Source organism: Suncus etruscus, chromosome 14 (assembly GCF_024139225.1).
Source record: "Suncus etruscus isolate mSunEtr1 chromosome 14, mSunEtr1.pri.cur, whole genome shotgun sequence".
In the NCBI taxonomy this organism is placed as follows: Eukaryota; Metazoa; Chordata; class Mammalia; order Eulipotyphla; family Soricidae; genus Suncus; species Suncus etruscus.
The window spans coordinates 2,462,155-2,481,406 of NC_064861.1; the positions used below are offsets into that span (position 1 = coordinate 2,462,155).

The following is a 19,252-nucleotide window of genomic DNA, read 5'->3' on the forward strand; positions in this document are numbered from 1 at the left end:
TGCTATCTCTCTGGCCCCATATTCATGCTTTTCTTAAATATAGATCAACATCTATTTAAAAGAGGTTTGACAGGGCCAGAGAGATAGCACGGAAGTAAGGTGTTTGCCTTGCATGCAGAAGGACGGCAGTTCGAATCCTGGCATCCCATATGGTCCTGAGCCTGCCAGGAGCGATTTCTGAGCATAGATCCAGGAGTAACCCCTGAGCACAGCCTGGTGTGACTCTAAAAACAAACAAACAAAAAAAGAGGCTTGACATCTATTCAAACGTCTTGTAAATGAAGAATACTCTTGTGAATATAAGTACATTTTCATTTCCTTATTAGTATAAATGATAAATCATCGTGACAGTTATAACATGGCTTACAGTGGTAAAACTCATGCTAGAGTAAGTTGTACAGTGACAGAAGAAAATACTGCTGGAATAGGCCCTTACACACACACACACACACACACACAGAGTAAGTTGTACAGTGACAGAAGAAAATACTGCTGGAATAGGCCCTTACACACACACACACACACACAATCTGAGTGATTCTATTTTATCAAGGACCCCAGTCTTAGCAGAAATAATTTTGAAGCACAGTTCCGATTTGTACAATTCTGGGCCAATTTTCTCCTCTCTGCTGTTTTAATGTTTTTCTTGTGTAGAAAAGGGAAGATAAGAGCCCAGACCCACGCCCAGTGCCGGCATTTGAACTCTGCTGAAGGCGTCAAACTCTGCTGAAGGCGTCAGAGTGATTTCCCTAAGAGGCCACTCACAGATGCTGTTCAAGAGGCTTTTTTATTTCTTTTTTCTTTTTCTTTCTTATGGGCCACACCCGTTTGATGCTCAGGGGTTACTCCTAAGCGCTCAGAAATTGCCCCTGGCTTGGGGGGGTCCATATGGGATGCCTGGGGATCTAACCGCTGTCCTTCCTTGGGTAGTGCGTGCAAGGCAGACACCTTACCTCTAGCGCCACCTCGCTGGCCCCTCGAGGCTTTTATGAAACTTTCTAACTTTATAAACCTTTCTAAATCAACAGAAACTGCATCCCGTTTTGTACTGCTAACGTCATATTTTTTTAGTCAGTCCTAAAAGGTCATTCTCTGTTATGCAGAAAAAGAACTCCATAGGAAGAGACAATCCTGCATTTCTGCAGGCAGACTATAAGTCATACATCATTACACAGTCTAGAAGAAAATGAGGCAGATAGGCAGAGCAAGTGGAGATCCTCTGTGGCTCAGAAGCTCCGCTTTGACCCCAGGTCAGCTGCTCCAAGCAGAGTCACCAGCTGGCTATGCATTTTTTCCTGTCACTCAGCCACTCAACGACACACACCTCCAGACTGCAAAGGTCATAGCAGGAAAACAGAGCAGAAGCCCCATGCTCAGTGCTTGCCCTAAAGCCCCACTAGTGTTACCCAACTATGGAAGCTCCCTGACCCAGATTCTAGAGAGTAAAAGTTAAGGATGTTCAAGGAATTCATCATCGATACTAACAATGAGCTTCTTTCCTAGACTTAACTCTATTTCTGCCAATAAATGTCACAAAGAGTGTTTCATGGGGCTTGGGAAGTGGGAAAAGCAACTAGAAATGACCTAAGAACGGTGGTGTGGGTCTGGGGCACTTTGGTGGCAGTCAAGGTGTAGGAACTTAGTACACCAATGCCATAAACAACACTGGCGTAACCATGTGCTCCAAACGACACAGTACTCGCACAGCCTGTCACAAAAGGAACCCCAGTTAACAGTAGCTGTTCTGCTTGACACGCCAGTTACCCACAGCCCCTATAGTTTCAAACTGGATGAGACATGGAAGCTGTTTAAATCCCAACACACACACACCTCTTCTGGGGTCCCTGCAGACTCATTGTGTTCTTGAGTCCTGGAGATGCACTAAGTTCCTTTTGGGGAACTTATTTAATTACTACATCCTTCACTTGCAATACTGGCCCCACACTGTTATACCTTTACTTTATACCATTATACCAGGGATTGCTCCTGACTCTGCACTTGGGAATTATGCCTGGTGGGCTCGGGGCCAGCCTTGTGCAAGGCCAGTGCTCTCCCCACTGTACTATGGCTCCAGCCCCACTCTCCTACCTTTAAAATGTTTTCTCCCAGAGGAAAACTTAATAAAAGTAGCAGCAAGTGATAGAAAATGAACATTTTAATGATGTGGTACTATTGTCAAATCAGTTTTGACAGTGCCTGGATCGTGACATTTGAGCATTTTGGGCCCCAAGATGCCGATGATGAGTGCCCCATTGGGGGCAGTGATGAGGATGGCCAGGAAGGCCACTGTCATGACATCCTTGGAGTACTGCTCCAGTTGCGGTGCGTTGATGGTCCTGGCCGTCTCCAGGGCCAGTGGCCCTAGCACAGCCTGTATAGGGGGAGAGAAGTGAGTACATCAGAATTTAGGGGTCCTGTCCTGTGTACTCGGATGCTGAAGCAAGGAGCACGAACATGCGGGAAGTCAGAGCATTCCCTTCGTGAATGTGGGGTGGGGCTGATGGGCTTCAGACCCGGCACCAGCCCTGCAGCCCCTGCATCTCTGTACCCTAAAGTGCCCATTTGTCCCCAGAACCCTGGGCCCAGGTTCCTGGCTCTCAGCCAGCAGGAAGCACTCCGGAGGCTTGTGTTCCATTTGAGTGTCTAGTATCACCTCAAGATGTCCTTCCTGCGTGTCTGTCGTGTGTGGGCAAGACTGACAGGAACTCAGGGCTCTCACACATGAGGTTTTATCATGACCTGAGATCTTGTACCATGGCTCAAGCTCCCCAAGTTCCTACCAATGACTCACCTGCCAAACACTTGATGCTCCTGTCATCTGAGATGGAAGCTGAGGAAGCTGAGAGGCAGCTCACCTGGTGTCCCCTCTGCCCGCAAACCCGCCTGCCAGGGAATTAGGCCTGTAGGGTTCTCCCCTCAAAGAGAAAGACCCTAATGGCCAAAGTTCCCTACAAGGAACTTTAGTCGCAGAGGTCTCAAACTCGCGGCCCGCAGCCCTCCGTACATTTTGTGGCCCTGCCCTAGAGGAATCTTTTTTTGTTTTGTTTTGTTGTAGTTGTTTGGGTCACACCCCCCAATGTTCAAGGCTTACTACTGACTTTGCACTCAAGGATCACCCCGACTTTGCCTCCTGTGGCCCCCAGGTAAATTGAGTTTGAGACCCCTGGAACTAAACGAAACCCCCACTCAGCTGCCAGGAAAGGAAGACCCGAGTTGGAAAATTCAAATTGTTTTTGGATCTGAATCATTTCTGACATGCCCCCAGTCTCTGGTTCTCAGGGCTCTGAATATTTGCATCAGTAATGAATGACTCCCCTAGGACCTGGGGGTGGGGGTTTGAGAAGCCACAGAACAGCAGAAGAGGGTGGACAGGCCAGCTCCTGACTTAACTGCCCAGGATTCAAGTAAGGAGAGGAAACCAGCAAGAAAATCAGGGTGAGGGGCCGGGAGGTGGCGCAAGAGGTAAGGTGCCTGCCTTGCCTGCGCTAGCCTTGGACGGACCGCGGTTCAATCCCCCGGTGTCCCATATGGTCCCCCAAGCCAGGAGCGACTTCTGAGCGCATAGCCAGGAGTAACCCCTGAGTGTTACCGGGTGTGGCCTAAAAACCAAAAAAAAAAAAAAAGAAAATCAGGGTGCACGTTATCCAGGGGCTGAGAATCAGGGTTGTTTCTGTTCCCTGAGGGTAAGATAGAACACAGCTATGATCTCAATGAGTGCCACTGTGGGGGGAACAAATGCACTGCCCAGGTGCTGGTTCCCTTTAGCCGCACAACACTGAAAGGCAGCAGTCAGGAAACCTAAAGGAAACCTCAGCAAGTTACAGTGCAAACAGAAAGAGCCACCACAGACTGGCTATTCCAGCTATAATGCCACGAACATTTTGTTGCATAGAAAATCACAAAACAGGCTTTTTTGGCTGGAACTGATGCTGAGGCTTTGGACTTCAGTCTTGTCCACCGAATAAAGCTAATATTTCCACAAGAAAAAAAAAGAAAGAAAGAAAATCACAAAACAGGGGCCAGAGCAATAGCACAGCGGTAGGGTATTTGCCTTGCATGCAAACGAGCTGGGACAGACCTGGGTTCAATCCCCGGCATTCCATATGGTCCCCTGAGCCTGCTAGGGGCGATTTCTGAGTGCAGAGCCAGGAGTAACCCCTGAGCACCACTGGGTGTGGCCCAAATACCAAAAAAAAAAAAAAAAAAGGAGGAAAGAAAAGAAAAAGAAAATCACAAAATAGTGTAAAGGAATCAAAATTAGAGTAAATAATTTTCTTTGTGTAGTGCTGGGGACAGAACCTTATGCTAGGCAGAGACTAACCCAGAGTCACATCCCTGGGTCTTTTTTTTTTGTTTGTTTGTTTTGGGGCCACACCCAGGCTCAGAGAACCTTATGGAATGCCAGGGATGGAATCTGTATTGGCCATGTTAGGCAAATGTCCTCCCCACTGTACTAACACTCAGGCCCCTAAGTTAGAAATTCTCAAAATCTACACGAAAGTTATTGACGATGACATGACTCACCTGGACTGTGGCTTTGGGAATCCATGCCAGAGCAATAAAGAGTTTCTCCTTGACATTGAAACCAGAGAAACTCATCAGTGAAAATGTGAAGGAAATTCGAGCCAAGACAGCCAAGGTCACAGTGGCTATAGCAATGCCTATGACAGAGTAGACATGCATGCATGAAAACATGCTTGGGGAAAAAAGGCTCCTGATGCCACATGCATGGTCTGTACATGTTACTTAAAGCTTACCCAGCGATACCTAGGGTTTATTCTTGGCTCTGTACTCTAGAACCATGCCTGGTGGTGCTTGGGGGACTCTAAGGGATGCCAGGGATTGAACAGAACCCAAGTTGGCCTTGTGCAAGGCCAATGCTTTCCCCGTTGTACCACTTCTCTGGCCCAATACCTCTTTATGTCTTTGTTTTAAACATTGTGTCTTGATTAAGTAAAAATCATTCACAGGAAGACAAACATGATTGATGCATTAAACACAGATTATGGGATGATGGTGGCAATCATGGAAAAGAGGACATAGTGCCAGGGGAAAATTTATAGAATAGACATTATAATAACTCAGACATGTGATAGATGCCTGTTAAGCCCTTCTCCACCCCCACCTTGACCAGATATGCCTGTTAAGCCTTTCTTGATCCCCTTGATCTAATATTTCACCTTGAGGTATCAACAACCTGCCATCAGTCAATGGCCCCCCTAAGAGGAACTTGACATATTTGGGCAAAGGAAGGGACTCCTGTTCACCCCTCCTAAGGGTCTCACCTTTTTCTTTGACAAAAGCCAAGCTCACCTTTGATTGGACATTGTGTTTAAACCTGGAATTGGGAGGTTCCTTAAATCTATAAAAGACACATTCTGGGGCCGGAGAGAGAGCATGGAGGTAAGGCATTTGCCTTTCATGCAGAAGGCCATTGGTTTGAATCCCGGCATTCCATATGGTCCCCTGAGCCTGCCAGGAGCAATTTCTGAGTGTGGAGCCAGGAGTAACTCCTGAACGCTGCTGATGTGACCCAAAAACCAAAACAAACAAAAAAAGACACCTTCCTAGATCACCCGGGAGCTTTCGGGTTCAGTCTGCCTGGCTGTCCCCAGCGCCCCAGAGCTCTGGATTAAATAAATCCCCACTTTGCTGTTGCATCTCTTAAGGTATGTTTCGTGGTCTTTATTGAGGCAATGGGCTTTTCCCAGACCCTGGGCTTCCCCCATTGGGCCCCGGGACTGTCCCAAACCTTGGGCCTCCCTAGGCCCTAGGCGTTCATGGTCCCCTTTGAACAGTAGTTCATAAATTCAATTTGTAATTAAGTGACTCCCCCCCCCCCCCGCCACACCTGGTGACGCTCAGCAATAGCTCCTGGCTTTGGGAGGTCCGTCCTAGGCTAGAGCATGCAAGGCAGACACCTTACCGCTTGTGCCACCGCTCTGGCCCCGAGATTAAGTGACTCTGAGCTTTGAACTGAATTTTGAACATTGTGAAGAGGTGCTGACACAGCAAACAGCTAACAGTTCCCCATTTTCTGGGACCCTGCAGTGAAGAGAAGCTACTTGGGGAATGTCTTTGGTTCCACAGGAGCATAGGGGGCTGAGAAAGATAAAATGGAAGTTACCTGGAGTGACCAGTTTCTCGGACATGTTGCAGATTAAAACAAAACCATGAATTTCTCAAATAGTTTAAGATCTTATATTTTTGTTTTTTGTTTTGGTTTTTTTTTTTTTTTTTTTTTTTTTGGTTTTTGGGTCACACCCAGCAGCACTCAGGGGGTACTCCTAGCTCTACGTTCAGAAATTGTTCCTGGCAGGCTCAGGGAACCATATGGGATGACAGAATTCACCGTCCTTCTGCATGCAAGGTAAATGCTTGCATGGAGCTTGCTACCTCCGTGCTGTCTCTCCAGCCCTAATATCTTATGACACCCATTATTCTTTGTTGGATTACTAGTCCTACTGTAATCAGTTCTCACACTCCACCCCAGGGTGTGATCTGGTGATGGGATTATTGGATAACTCCCTACTTGGTATTCATTCTCCACCCTAGGGTGTGGCCTTACTCATGTGAATATAAGCCTGGGTTTCAGGAAGGGAAGAGCTAATTCTTTGGTCTTCTGGTGAGATTCCTAGCTTGAGTGTTGGAATTCCTGAACCCATTCTTGTACCTGCATTGACATTTGCTTCTAGATCCTTTTCACCAGATCCTAGTTTGGGAGCCTGGGGCTCAGCCTAAAATTCTTACCTATGGTATTTGTTTCAAGAGCTGAGACATTGATCTCTGATCCAACCAAACCAAAGAGAAGGGGTTGGAAAACGTTCCAGGTAACCGAAACCACACTTTGAACGCTGACCTAGAGGAGAAAGGAGCCTCTTGGGAGATAGCAGTGCACAGTGCACAGCAGGACAGACAAGCCCCCAAAGATTCAAATTCAGACACTGGCAAACCAACAGACAATCCCCACCGATTCAAAGAGACCATTAGGCAACAGATAATCAAGGCAGAAATGACCAGAGTCCCAATCTGGGAACTGCACTTCTAGGAATTGATTCCTGGGGAAGAACATATGCATGGGGATCATGGCCTGCAATGACAGACACAAGTCTATGGGGCCTGAGAAACAAGGATCTGGGGAAGGGCAGGGAGGCCTGGTTCCTGCAACGTGTAGACAAGCATTATGGGGGAATTACTTTTTTTTAATTTTTTTTTGGTTTTTGGGCCACACCCAGCAGTGCTCAGGGGTACTCCTGGCTGTCTGCTCAGAAACAGCTCCTGGCAGGCACGGGGGACTATATGGGACACCGGGATTCGAACCAACCACCTTTGGTCCTGGATCGGCTGCTTGCAAGGCAAACGCCGCTGTGCTATCTCTCCAGGCCCCAAATTTTTTTTTGTTTTGTTTTTTGTTTTTGGGTCACACCCGGCAACACTCAGGAGTTACTCCTGGCTCTACCCTCAGAAATCGTCCCTGGCAGGCTTGGGGGACTGCCGGGATTCGAACCACAGTCCTTCTGCATGCAAGGCAAATGCCCTACTTCCATGCTATCTCTCCTGCCCCTGGAGGGATATTTGCATTATCCATGGGGGCTCTCAGACCACCCCCATCATGGTCCTGGCCACTGCCCCATCTCTCAACCCATCCTCCCAGATTGCACTAAGCAGGCCTGTACTTTTATTTTTTGTTTCTTTGTTTTTGGACTACACACAGCACGTTACTCCTGTCTCTGTGCTCAAACATTGCTCCTGGCAGGCTTAGGGAACCATATAGGATGTCAGGGATTGAACTCAGGTCCGTTCCCGGTCGGCTGCATACAAGGCAAACACCCTACCATTGTGCTCTCTCTCCAGCCTCAGGCCTGTGCTTTTAGACCCTGTGTTTGTTCTCTGAGCATGTTCTCCTGCATTTCCACATGAAATTAGTTCTAAGTCAGTGAAAAGTGCAAGCTCCATAAACTGAAAATTCAAGGCCCATGAGACAGTCCTATCACTCCCCTGTGCCCTGTGTCTCTCTGTGTCTTCTGGGACCCCATCTTCAGGGGCACCTTCCAGCAGCAATGCCAGGCTTCTGAAGCGGCCATCACAAAGAGGCATGGGCAGTTCTGGGCTACACACAGAGCGGTAGAAACACTCACCTTCTCTGTAGTCCAGCTGAGGCTGACCATGAAAGTGAGCACCAGTGTGCAGAGGCCTCCTGTGGCATGCAAGCCGATGCGTTTCCCGCCCAAGACAGCGGAGATGCACAGGCCGAGGATCACAAAGGCTCGCTTCAAGTGGAGGTACTCCTGGAATGAGACCAGAGTATGGGGGAGCACAGAGCAAGACTAAGGGGGGGGTATGGAGTGTGTGTGGAGCACCAAGGGAGTAAGTGAGGGGCATGAAGAGTGCAGGGAGCATGAGGGTGTGTGAGGAGCACAGAGAGGGGGGAGATGGAGGGAAAGCGTGTGTCGAGCATGGATAGTGTGCAGGGAACATGAAGAATGAGGAAGAACGAAGTAAGGGAGCAGGGAGAGCATGTCGAGGGCATAAAAGCAGTGTTGCGGGAAGCACAGAGAGTGTAGGGAGAATGGAGTGAAAGTATGCAGGGAGCACTGAGAGCATATGAGGAGTCTGGAGAGGATGTGGAGGGAGCATGGAGAGTGTGTGTAGGAGCACCGAGGGAAAGCACGGAGGCACGGCAGACAGTCCTGTGGCATCTCTCCAACTGTCGGCTTGCTCCCCACAGGAAAGAAGTCTGCATTCTGCTTCCTGAGCATTCATTTCTTTCAGTAAACCTCGTACTAAGTAGCAAGATTTGCAATGATTGAATTTGAGCTTCACTACTTCTTTGATATGTGTCAGTGAAATGTGCAGTTTTTGTTTCTTTCTTTGTCTGCTTTGTCTGGTTTGGGGCCATACCTGATGGTGCTCAGGACTTACTCCTGGCTCTGCACTCAGGGGTCACTCCCAGCAAGGCTCAGGAGAATATAGAGTGCCAGAAATCAAACCCAGGTCAGTCACATACACGTCAAACACCTTACTGTATATCACTCTGGCTCCGACACTTCAGTGTTTAAAGGATTTATTTTGGGGCCACATCAGGCTTCATGTGGGGTTGATGCTAGCACCCATTCAGGACCAGAGGTCAATCTGGGGCTCCTGCATGCACTCCAGCCCTTTGAGGCATCTCCCCAGCACAGACTCCAATTTTTGGTTTGGGGACCACACCTGGTGGTGCTCAGAAGTTACTCCTGACTCTATGCTCAGGTATCACTCCTGGTGATGCTCAGGGGACTATGGGATGCAGGAATTGAACCTGGGTCAACCATGTGCAAGGTAAATGATCTCTCCGCTGTGCTATCACTCCAGCCGGAGGAAGTGGAGACTTGAATGGAGACCCCTGTTTTGAATCAACCACACTATATTCAGTTTTAAATAAAGAATTATTTAAGAAATTCCTACTATTCTACTAGTAAAGAAATAGATCAATGTTTTATTTACCTGATCTCGACTGGGAAAATATCGAGCAAAAAATCCCAAAAGAACTCCTACCAGCACACCGATGACTACGTCCCGAATGGAGTTCAGGATGTTACTGAGTATATTTCCTGGAAAGAACAGACGGGGAGAGGTTTCACAGAGGAAGATGGCACAAGCTCTGTGCATCACAAAGTCAAATCTAGATGCTGTTTTCCTTTGACCATGGAGTATTTGTTTGTTTGTTTGTTTTGAGGTTACAGCCAGCAATGCTCAGGGATTAACTCTTGGCTCTGCTTCTATGGAATCACTCCTGGAGGTGCTCAGGGGACCGCATGGGATGCTGGGGATCGAACTTGTGTTGGCTACATGCAAAGCAATGTCCTGTCCACTGTACTTCACTCCAGCCCCAATGAAAACTCTCTTGCATCACCAGAAATAAGTAACCAAGGGCTGCATGGGCGAGTGTATCAGGGGTGCCATGTACCTGTGGAGAAGACCAGGCTGAGGCAAGTGTGAAATCCGGTGAAGGCCAGGATATCATCCAGGCTGCTGGAAGCCATGAGCAGGGTGGGGATACCCTTCTGCACCCCGTAGCCCTTCTCCTGCATCATGATCATGGATGGCACGACCACCGCCGGTGACACAGCGCCCAGTACAAAACTGAAAGGGACAGTCTCAGAGTGATTAGTGCGGCCCTGCACAGGGAACCCCAACACAGCCACCACCATCAGGGGGCTGCTGCCTCTGGGGAACACGCCACAAGAGAGTGGCAAGGCCTTCCTATCTGCTTTGGGGCAGAACTTCATAGGCAGAAAAAGCCTGATACTGCCAGGAAGCCCGAGGGGGAATTGGGGACGTCACAGGAAACTAAGGAGCATCCGGCAAGAGAAGATCCAGATGATGGGGTGCAGATCAAAACTGACAGGATCAAGTGTGGCTTGTGAATAATCACCTGAGCATAAAGTCAGGAGTAACCACTGAGCACCACCAGGTGTGGCCCCAAAACCAAAAATTGGAGTCTTGTGCTGGAGAGATGACTCAAAGGGCTGGAGTACATGCAGGAGCCCCAGATTGACCTCTGGTCCTGAATGGGTGTGAGGATCAACCCCACACAAAGCCAGATGTGGCCCCAAAATAAATATTTTAAAACATTAAAGTGTGGAAGCCAGGGTTCAATTGGGAATTATCATCATAATAATGAAAATATGATACTTTTATTTATAAGATTTTAACTAGAGGGGACTGGAGAGATAGCACAGCGGTGTTTGCCTTGCAAGCAGCCGATCCAGGACCTAAGGTGGTTGGTTCGAATCCCGGTGTCCCATATGGTCCCCCGTGCCTGCCAGGAGCTATTTCTGAGCAGACAGCCAGGAGTAATCCCTGAGGAACGCCGGGTGTGGCACAAAAACCAAAAAAAAAAAAAAAAAAAAAAAAAAAAGATTTTAACTAGAGATCTTAGAAACTGACAGTCAACTGTCAAAATTTAAGTAAAAAAATACCAATATGCTATGAGTCTAGTTGAAGAGATAGGTAGTGAGAGGACTGCAGAGAAATGCATCCTGTGTGTACTGTAAAAGGAGAATAGATGAAAAATATATAAACTGCCTTCAGAGGCAAGGAGGAAGAAGTCAGAAAAGAACATGCTAAGAGGGGACTGTGGAAGGGTGGTTCCCTATCAGGAAACTCAATGTAATTAATAATTAGTCCAATTAAGGAAACAGGCATGTCTTAGGCTCAAAGGAAAACCTCTTGACAAACAAGATATAGAGAGAGCTTTCCTTATTAAAGAGCACTTGTCGGGGCTGGAGAGATAGCATGGAGGTAAGGCATTTGCCTTTCATGCACGAGGTCATCAGTTCGAATCCCAGCATCCCATATGGTCCCCCGTGCCTGCCAGGGGCAATTTCTGAGCATGAAGCCAGGAGTAACCCCTGAGCACTGCCGGGTGTGACCCAAAAACTACAAAAAAAAAAAAAAATAAAAAAATAAAGAGCACTTGTCAGGACCCTACCTCCAATTAATGGAAAAGTATTAATAGTCTAATAAAACCATCAAGAAGACATTAAAAGCATGGGCTGGAGAGATAGCTCAGTGGCAAGGCCTCTGCCTTGCACGCAGCCGACCCGTGTCCTCCGAGCCTGCCAGGAGTGATTTCTGAATGCAGAACCAGGAGTAATCCCTGAGCACTGCCAGGTATGACCCGAAACCAAAAAAGAAGATAAGAAAAGCAGTATGAGAAACAAGACTTTGCAAAGACTTAAAAGGTATCAGAATACTTATTCTTTAGAACCTGCTGTTGGGGCTGGAGTGGTGGCACAATCTGTAGGTGTTTGCCTTGCAGGCGCTAACCTAGGACTGACCATGGTTTGATCCCCCAGCATCCTATATGATCCCCCAAGCCAGGAGTGATTTCTGGGCACATAGCAAGAGTCACCCTGAGTGTCACTGGGTGTGGCCCAAAAACCGAAAAAAAAAAAGGGGGGGGGCCCCGACGAGGTGGTGCTAGAGGTAAGGTGCCTGCCTCTCCTGCGCTAGCCTAGGACGGACAGCGGTTTGATCCCCCAGCGTCCCATATGGTCCCCCAAGCCAGGAGAGACTTCTGAGTGCAGAGCCAGGAGTAACCCCTGAGCGTCACCGGATGTGGCCAAAAAAACAAAAACAAAACAAAAAAAAAGATCCATGAGTGGGGGGGGTAGGAAATGCTCAACCCAGAACCATGTGGCCATTCCCAGACATAGCTCCACCCTACACACACACACACCACACACACACACACACACACACACCACACACACACACACACACACACACACACACTTACTTTTGGCATTACCCATGCCATGGGTGAAGGCTCCTATAAAATTAATTGAAATGGATAAGCAGGGGCCGGAGAGATAGCATGGAGGTAAGGCGTTTGCCTCTCATGCAGGAGGTCATCGGTTCGAATCCCGGCGTCCCATATATGGTCCTCCCGTGCCTGCCAGGAGCAACTTCTGAGCCTGGAGCCAGGAATAACCCCTGAGCACTGCCGGGTGTGACCCAAAAACCACAAAAAAAAAAAAAAAAAAAAAAAAAAGAAATGGATAAGCAGAGGCAATAGCTAAGTGTGCTGAGGCTAGACAGAGTCTAGAGACTAAGCCAGGCTCAATCCCCTGTCCACCTGTTCCCCAGCACCTCTGGGAGTGGCCTTGGGGACCTCGAGCACTACCCCGAGAGTCAGGGAAGGTCCCTAGATCCCCATGGGGCACACCCGGCAGTTCTCAGGGGTTATTGCTGGCTCTGCGCTCAGAAATCGCTCCTGGTAAGTTCGGGGGGACTATATAGGAATCGAACCCAAGTCTGTCCTGAGTCAGCAGCATGCAAGGCAAACGGCCTCCAGGAGATAATATTCTTTTGTTTGTTTTATTTTCTGTTTTTTTGACTCACACCCAACAAGCTCAGGGGTTACTCCTGGTTCTGTGCTCAGAAATCACTCCTGGCAGGCTCAGGGGACCATAGGGATGTCGGGATTTGAATTCCCATCTGTCCTGGGTCAACAGCATGCAAGGTAAATGCCCTATCACTGTGCTATCTCTCCGGCCCAGAGATATATTCATAAGAATGTGGACACTGTGAAAATATAGTGAGTAATCACAAGTGGGACAGTGAATCTGAGAAAAAGATATTTGCTTGTTTTTACTATAATTTCTCTATGGGGAGAGGGGGCAAAAAATTGGGGAAAAGGCAAAGAAAAAATGAATATAATCTACTTGTAGAAAATCTCTCATACATACAAAATACAGAAAGCACACATGACCTTGTGTGTCAGGTTGTGGGAGAGTGAAAATGGAGAGGGGGAGTACAGTGCAGAAGAGAGGGGAGAGAAGAAGCGAGTTCTCAGACAGAGCCAATGTGTAGAGCCACAGGTGGCCACTCACCTGGGGGAAAGGGAGGTGAGGGAGAAGGTTCTTGAAGAGACACGCTCCAAGCAGGCATCGCCAGGTGCAGAGAAAGGGCCAAGGGGCACCCTATTAGGAAGCCCCCCCTTATGCGACGAGGAAGCCCCCTTACCCAAGTAGAAAGCCCCACTTCCAGGGGAAGCCCAGGAGGAAGTGGGAGATGACAGCAGAGGCTAAGGCCTCGGCCAGGCAGGGCCCCACAGACAGCCTCAGGCACACACCCTTCATGGTCTTCAGAACCTGAAACAGCACCAGAGACACGTTTGGTGGACATGGGGTAGAGCATGGGGGTGGCATTGGGGCATGGGGGACATGTGAGGAACAGGCCAGGCTCCAGCTCGCCCATGACACTCTGGGCTTGATGCATGGGTGCAGCCAGTTGCATGCGGCATTGGGAACTGGATTTGGAACTAGCTCACTGTGTAGAAAATGTTATATTTGAAATATTAAAGAGGTTTGGTGACTCTATAATGAATGATTCCTACATTCCTTAATCTTCCTAATAAATAATAAAATTAAGGATGCTTACATGGAATGGAAGAGATAGCAGAGTGGTAAGGTGTTTTGCTTTGCACACCGCCAACAGGAATGGACCCAGGTTCAATCTCTGACATCCCATACGGTCCCCTGACTCTGTCAGGAGAGATTTCTGAGCACAGAGCCAGGAGTAATCCCTGAACACCAGGTGTGACCCAACAGTAAGAATGCTTACATAAGGGGGCCGGGAAGGTGGCGCTGGAGGTAAGGTGTCTGCCTTACAAGCGCTAGCCAAGGAACGAACCGCGGTTCGATCCCCCGGCGTCCCATATGGTCCCCCCCAAGCCAGGGGCGATTTCTGAGCACATAGCTAGGAGTAACCCCTGAGCGTCAAACGGGTGTGGCCCAAAAACCAAAAAAAAAAAAAAAAAAAAAAAGAATGCTTACATAAAAAGAAAATATCAACATGCAAAATATTCACTTAAAAATAAATTACTAGGGGGCCGGGCGGTGGCGCTAGAGGTAAGGTGCCTGCTTTGCCTGCGCCAGCCTTGGAAGGACCGCGGTTCAATCCCCCGGCGTCCCATATGGTCCCCCAAGCCAGGAGCAACTTCTGAGCGCATAGCCAGGAGTAGCCCCTGAGCATTACCGGGTGTGGCCCAAAAATCAAAAAAAAAAAAAAAATTACTAGGTTTGAGCTCCTGCAGTTGGCAGCATGGTAAGTGTTACAGTCTTTGTACTGCCTGGAAGCTCCAAAGCAGTATTAGAAAGCTCTTGGGCACAGCCCTGAAAGCCAACTCTTTCAGAGGTGCTTCACATACAAAGGGAATTGTGCTGGAGAAAGTTAGAGTTGAGGCCAAACAGCCAAATTCTGCTATTAGAAAGTGTGTCTGAATACAGCTGATCAAGAATGGCAAAAAAAAAAAAAAAAAAAAAAATCACAGCCTTTGTGGCCAATGATGGTTGCTTGAATTTCATTGAGGAAAACGATGAAGTTCTGGTTGCTGGATTTGGTTGCAAAGGGCATGTGTTGGTGATATACATGAAGTCTGCTTTAAGGTTGTCAAAGTAGCTAATGTCTCTCCTTTGGCCTTATACAGAGGGAAGAAGGAAAGACTAAGATCATAAGTTGTGATGATGAAAGTACAATAGTGAAAAACTTCATATAGCCCCAAAATATAAAGAGGGAAGCAAAAATAAAACTCATTGGTTCAGGGGCCGGAGCAGTGGTGCAAGTGGTAAGGCGTCTGCCTTGCCCACACTAGCCTAGGACAGACTTCGGTTTGATCACCCAGGATTCGCTATGGTCCCCCAAGCCAGGGGCAATTTTGAACACATAGCCAGGAGTAACCCCTGAGTGCTGCTGGGTGTGGCCCAAAAACAAACAAACAAACAAACAAACAACTCACTGGTTCAAATTTCTTTCTTTCTTTTTGTTTTTGGGTCACACCCAGCAGCCCTCAGGGGTTCCTCCTGGCTCTATGCTCAGAAATCGCTGCTGGCAGGCACAGGGAACCATATGGGATGCCAGGATTTGAACCACCACCTTTCTGCATGAAAGGCAAACGCCTTACCTCCATGCTATCTCTCCAGCCCCTTTGGTTCAAATTTCTACTGGAAAATATAAATTATCCATGGACATTACTTATGACATCATTACTCATGAAAATTTTTCTTTAGACTATGCACTTACTTGAGTAGAATTAGAATGTTATATTAATATGAGTAATCATCTTTGAAAATCCCAAATAGATTTATGGTTCTCAGGTGAGTCATATTTTAGGAAACATTTAAAATATTATGCAAAAATCTGGGGCCACAAAAATGTCTTGGGACCAGAGTGATAGCACAGTGGTAGGGTGTTTGCCTTGCACACAGCTGACACAGGACGGACTTAGATTCAATCCCTGGCAACCCATGTGGTCCTCCGAAGCCAGGAGCAATTTCTGAGCATATAATCAGCAGTAACCCCTAAGCATCACTGGGTGTAGCCCAACCAAATTCCCCCCCCAAAATTTTATGCAAAATGAGCTGAAAATAATTCCTAAGACTCCCTGGTTGAAGATCTGAGATAACGGAGGAGGAGGAAACTGAGGGGACAGAAAAGGGGCTGTGAGTTTGCTGGTCATGATCATGATAAAGCACAGAAAACTGTATCCCCAAACAATCCTACAGCTATTATCTCACTGGAAAAAATTAAAGGTTCAATTTGATGATGATAAAAAGAGAATCAGCAAGTCAGAACCACCTTCTGTGGAGGCAAATTGTGAAATACTAATGAAACCTTGAACCTCTGAAAACAAACTCAGCCCGCCAGATATATATGGCCACCATATACTGTATCCAGTGAGGGCAGCCTGTGTGCCTCTTCAAGGTCCAAGTGTGGGTACAACTGGTGACTCTGGGTGGTAGATCGAGGATGAAAGTGTTTTGTGGGCCACACCCTGTGACGCTCAGGGGTTACTCCTGGCTATGTGCTCAGAAATCGACCCTGGCTTGGGGGGGACCATATGGGATGCCGGGGGATAGAACCACGGTCCGTCCTAAGCTAGCGCTTGTAAGGCAGACATGCCTTACCTCTAGTGCCACCTCTCCGGCACCCCAAGACTCTTTAAAAAAATTTTTTGGGGCCCCCCTGTCAGGTTGGGTGTCACAAGGGCTCTACCCATGTGCTCAGAAAGCAACGTGGTGCTGGGGGATCACATGGCCAGCACTCTGCGCCCCCAACCATTGCCATGAGCCAGGTACCCCACTTTCGAGCTGACTTCAACCCCTAAAGGAATCTCTCTCTTTAGCAACAGAAATAACCAAAACCTGAAATAAAGGTACCAATTTTTCTGAAACTTCAGTCTTCTTTTATTTACTATTATTCCTTAGCTTTCCCTGCTATGTTGTCTCTTTGGCCCCCAAGGCTGTATTTTTTGTTTGTTTTGGCTTTTTGATTTTAGGCCACATCAGTAGCTCTCATGGGTTACTCCTGGCTCTGCACTCATGAATTACTCCTGGAAGGCTCAGGGTACTATATGTGATGCCTGGAATTATTGAACCCAGTCAGCTGCATGCAAGGCAAACACCTGCCCCATTGTGCTATTGTGCTGGCCCAGAAAAGTCGGGTGTTTATTTCCTTGTTTTTGTTTGTTTGTTTGTTTGTTTTGGGTCATACCTGGCAGCCCTCAGGGATTACTCCTGGCTCTGCGCTCAGAAATCACTCCTGGTATGCTCCGGGGACCATCTGGGATGCCGGGATTTGAACCATCCTCTGTCCTGGATTGGCTGTGTGCAAGGCAAACACCCTACCACTGTGCTATCTCTCCAGCCCATATGTCGGTGTTCTTTTTTTTTTTTTTTCACTCAATTAAACTTTATTCATGATACATTGCCCTCAAATACCAACTCTTGATCTGTCTTCATAAAAGATGTTTAAAACTGGATCACTTGTCCCTTTCTCTTTTTATCTCCCCCCATTCAAAATGCTTGCATCTCTTAATGGCCAGCATTCTCTTAGATCTGCAGTTGGGCCCAACACACTCAAGCCTCAACACAATCTTCTTTGTAGTTTTTGCCTTTTTCTGGAAAATTGGCTTAGTCTGCCCTCCATAGCCACTCTGTTTCCGATCATAATGCAGCTTTCCCTGGGCATAGAGAGAATCCTTGCCTTTCTTGTGCTGTGTGACTTTGTGGGGCTGATGCTTCCCACATTTCTTACAAAATGTCCGGCGGGTTTTTGGGACGTTCACCATGCTTGCGAGCGCAGAAGCCCTGTCAGTGTTCTTGATCTTAGTATTTTTGCTTACAGTATCCACTTGGAAATAGATATAACAAATTTGTCTTTTGTACCACCTCTTTTAACTTTTATTTTGGGCCAAACCCGGTGATGCCCAGGGGTTACTCCTGGCTATGTGCCCAGAAATTGATCCTGGGGGGCTGGAGAGATGGCATGGAGGTAAGGCATTTGCCTTGCATGCAGAAAGACATGTGGTTCAAATCCTAGCATCCCATATGGTCCCCCGAGCCTGGCAGGAGCGATTTCTGAGCATAAAGCCAGGAGTGACCCCTGAGCGCTGCCTAGTGTGACCCAAAAACCTCGCCCCAAAAAAAGAAATCACTCCTGGCTTGGGAGACCATATGGGACGCCAAGGGATTGAATTGCAATCTGTCTTAGGCTAGCATGTGCAAGGCAGATGCCTTGTGACTCACGCCACTGCTTCGGCCCCTAACTTAAAAAAAAAGTTAAATCTGGGGCCGGAGAGATAGCACAGTGGTGTTTGCATTGCAAGCAGCCGTCCCAGGACCAAAGGTGGTTGGTTCAAATCCCAGCGTCCCATGTGGTCCCCTGTGCCTGCCAGGAGCTATTTCTGAGCAGATGGGCAGGAGTAATCCCTGAGCACCGCCAGGTGTGACCCAAAAACCAAAAAAAAAAAAAAAAAGTTAAATCCATTATATTCTTTTTTTGTTTTTTTGTTTTTGTTTTTGGGCCACACCCAGTAACGCTCAGGGGTTACTCCTGGCTATGCGCTCAGAAGTTGCTCCTGGCTTGGGGGACCATATGGGACGCCGGGGGGGGATCAAACCTCGGTCCGTCCAAGGCTAGCGCAGGCAAGGCAGGAACCTTACCTCTAGCGCCACTGCCCGACCCCATAAATCCATTATATTCTTAATAAAATTGGGAATTTTACCTGTGGGTCAAGTCCAAGTCCAGCTTGTACTAGGATGACAGTGAGGGCAATGTTTCTTAAAGTCGAAGACCACATAGAATTAACAAAGATGAGATTACTGAGGAATGGAATATTTCTGACAGTAAAACCAGCCAATAACATCCCTTAATGGAAAAAAATAAAACATGTCGGATTCAGTTCATTTTCAACCCACCAGAACACAGGCAAACACGTGCACTCGTGGGACACAGTGTCTCTGAGCACTTTTATGGAGGAGAGGACAAAGACACATGGACTAAGAACAGGACAAGCCTCAGGAGGGGCTGGTGTCAAGGGTAGGGACAGAGTGAGGACAGAGGGTGCAAAGGAGCCAGCTTAAGGGGCCGGAGAGATAGCATGAATGTAGGGTGTTTGCCTTGCATGCAGGATTCGAATCCCGGCATCCCATATGGTCCCCTGAGCCTGCCAAGAGCGAGTTCTGACTGTAGAGCCAGGAGTAGCCCTGAGCGCTGCCGGGTGTGACCCATAAAACAAAAAGGGGGGAATGATAGTACAGCAGGTAATACATGCTTCGCATGTAGTCAATCCAGGTTTGATCCCCAGCCACTCATATGGTTCCCCGAGCCTACCAGGAATGATCCCTGAGTGCAGAGCCAGGAGTAACCCCCAAGCACCATCAGATAGGACCAGAAGAAAGAAATACTAAAAGCAAAATAATTA

General features: G+C 47.8%; 2 protein-coding genes across 2 annotated transcripts in view; both read right to left on the minus strand.

The window, feature by feature from the left end:
* Positions 1 to 1,167: 1,167 nt before the first annotated feature.
* Positions 1,168 to 19,252, minus strand: part of LOC126027548 (sodium/hydrogen exchanger 9B1-like) — a 30,463-nt gene continuing 12,378 nt past the window's right edge. Inside the window, exons 3-11 of the mRNA XM_049786534.1 lie at positions 18,554 to 18,696; positions 13,513 to 13,640; positions 9,947 to 10,122; positions 9,484 to 9,590; positions 8,139 to 8,288; positions 6,751 to 6,859; positions 4,525 to 4,661; positions 2,171 to 2,371; positions 1,168 to 1,176 (exon numbers count right to left, since the gene is read on the minus strand). Coding sequence (XP_049642491.1) covers positions 1,168 to 1,176; positions 2,171 to 2,371; positions 4,525 to 4,661; positions 6,751 to 6,859; positions 8,139 to 8,288; positions 9,484 to 9,590; positions 9,947 to 10,122; positions 13,513 to 13,640; positions 18,554 to 18,696 — 1,160 coding nt within the window. The remainder of the gene's footprint in view (positions 1,177 to 2,170; positions 2,372 to 4,524; positions 4,662 to 6,750; positions 6,860 to 8,138; positions 8,289 to 9,483; positions 9,591 to 9,946; positions 10,123 to 13,512; positions 13,641 to 18,553; positions 18,697 to 19,252) is intronic.
* LOC126027942 (60S ribosomal protein L36a-like) lies at positions 17,309 to 17,617 on the minus strand. Its single transcript, XM_049786974.1, has one exon. The coding sequence runs from the start codon at positions 17,615 to 17,617 to the stop codon at positions 17,309 to 17,311; it is 309 nt and encodes a 102-aa protein (XP_049642931.1).

What these genes read in the sequence shown, in the direction of transcription:
- LOC126027942 (XM_049786974.1), bottom strand. Translation starts at nt 17,617, where the DNA reads ATGGTGAACGTCCCAAAAACCCGCCGGACATTTTGTAAGAAATGTGGG.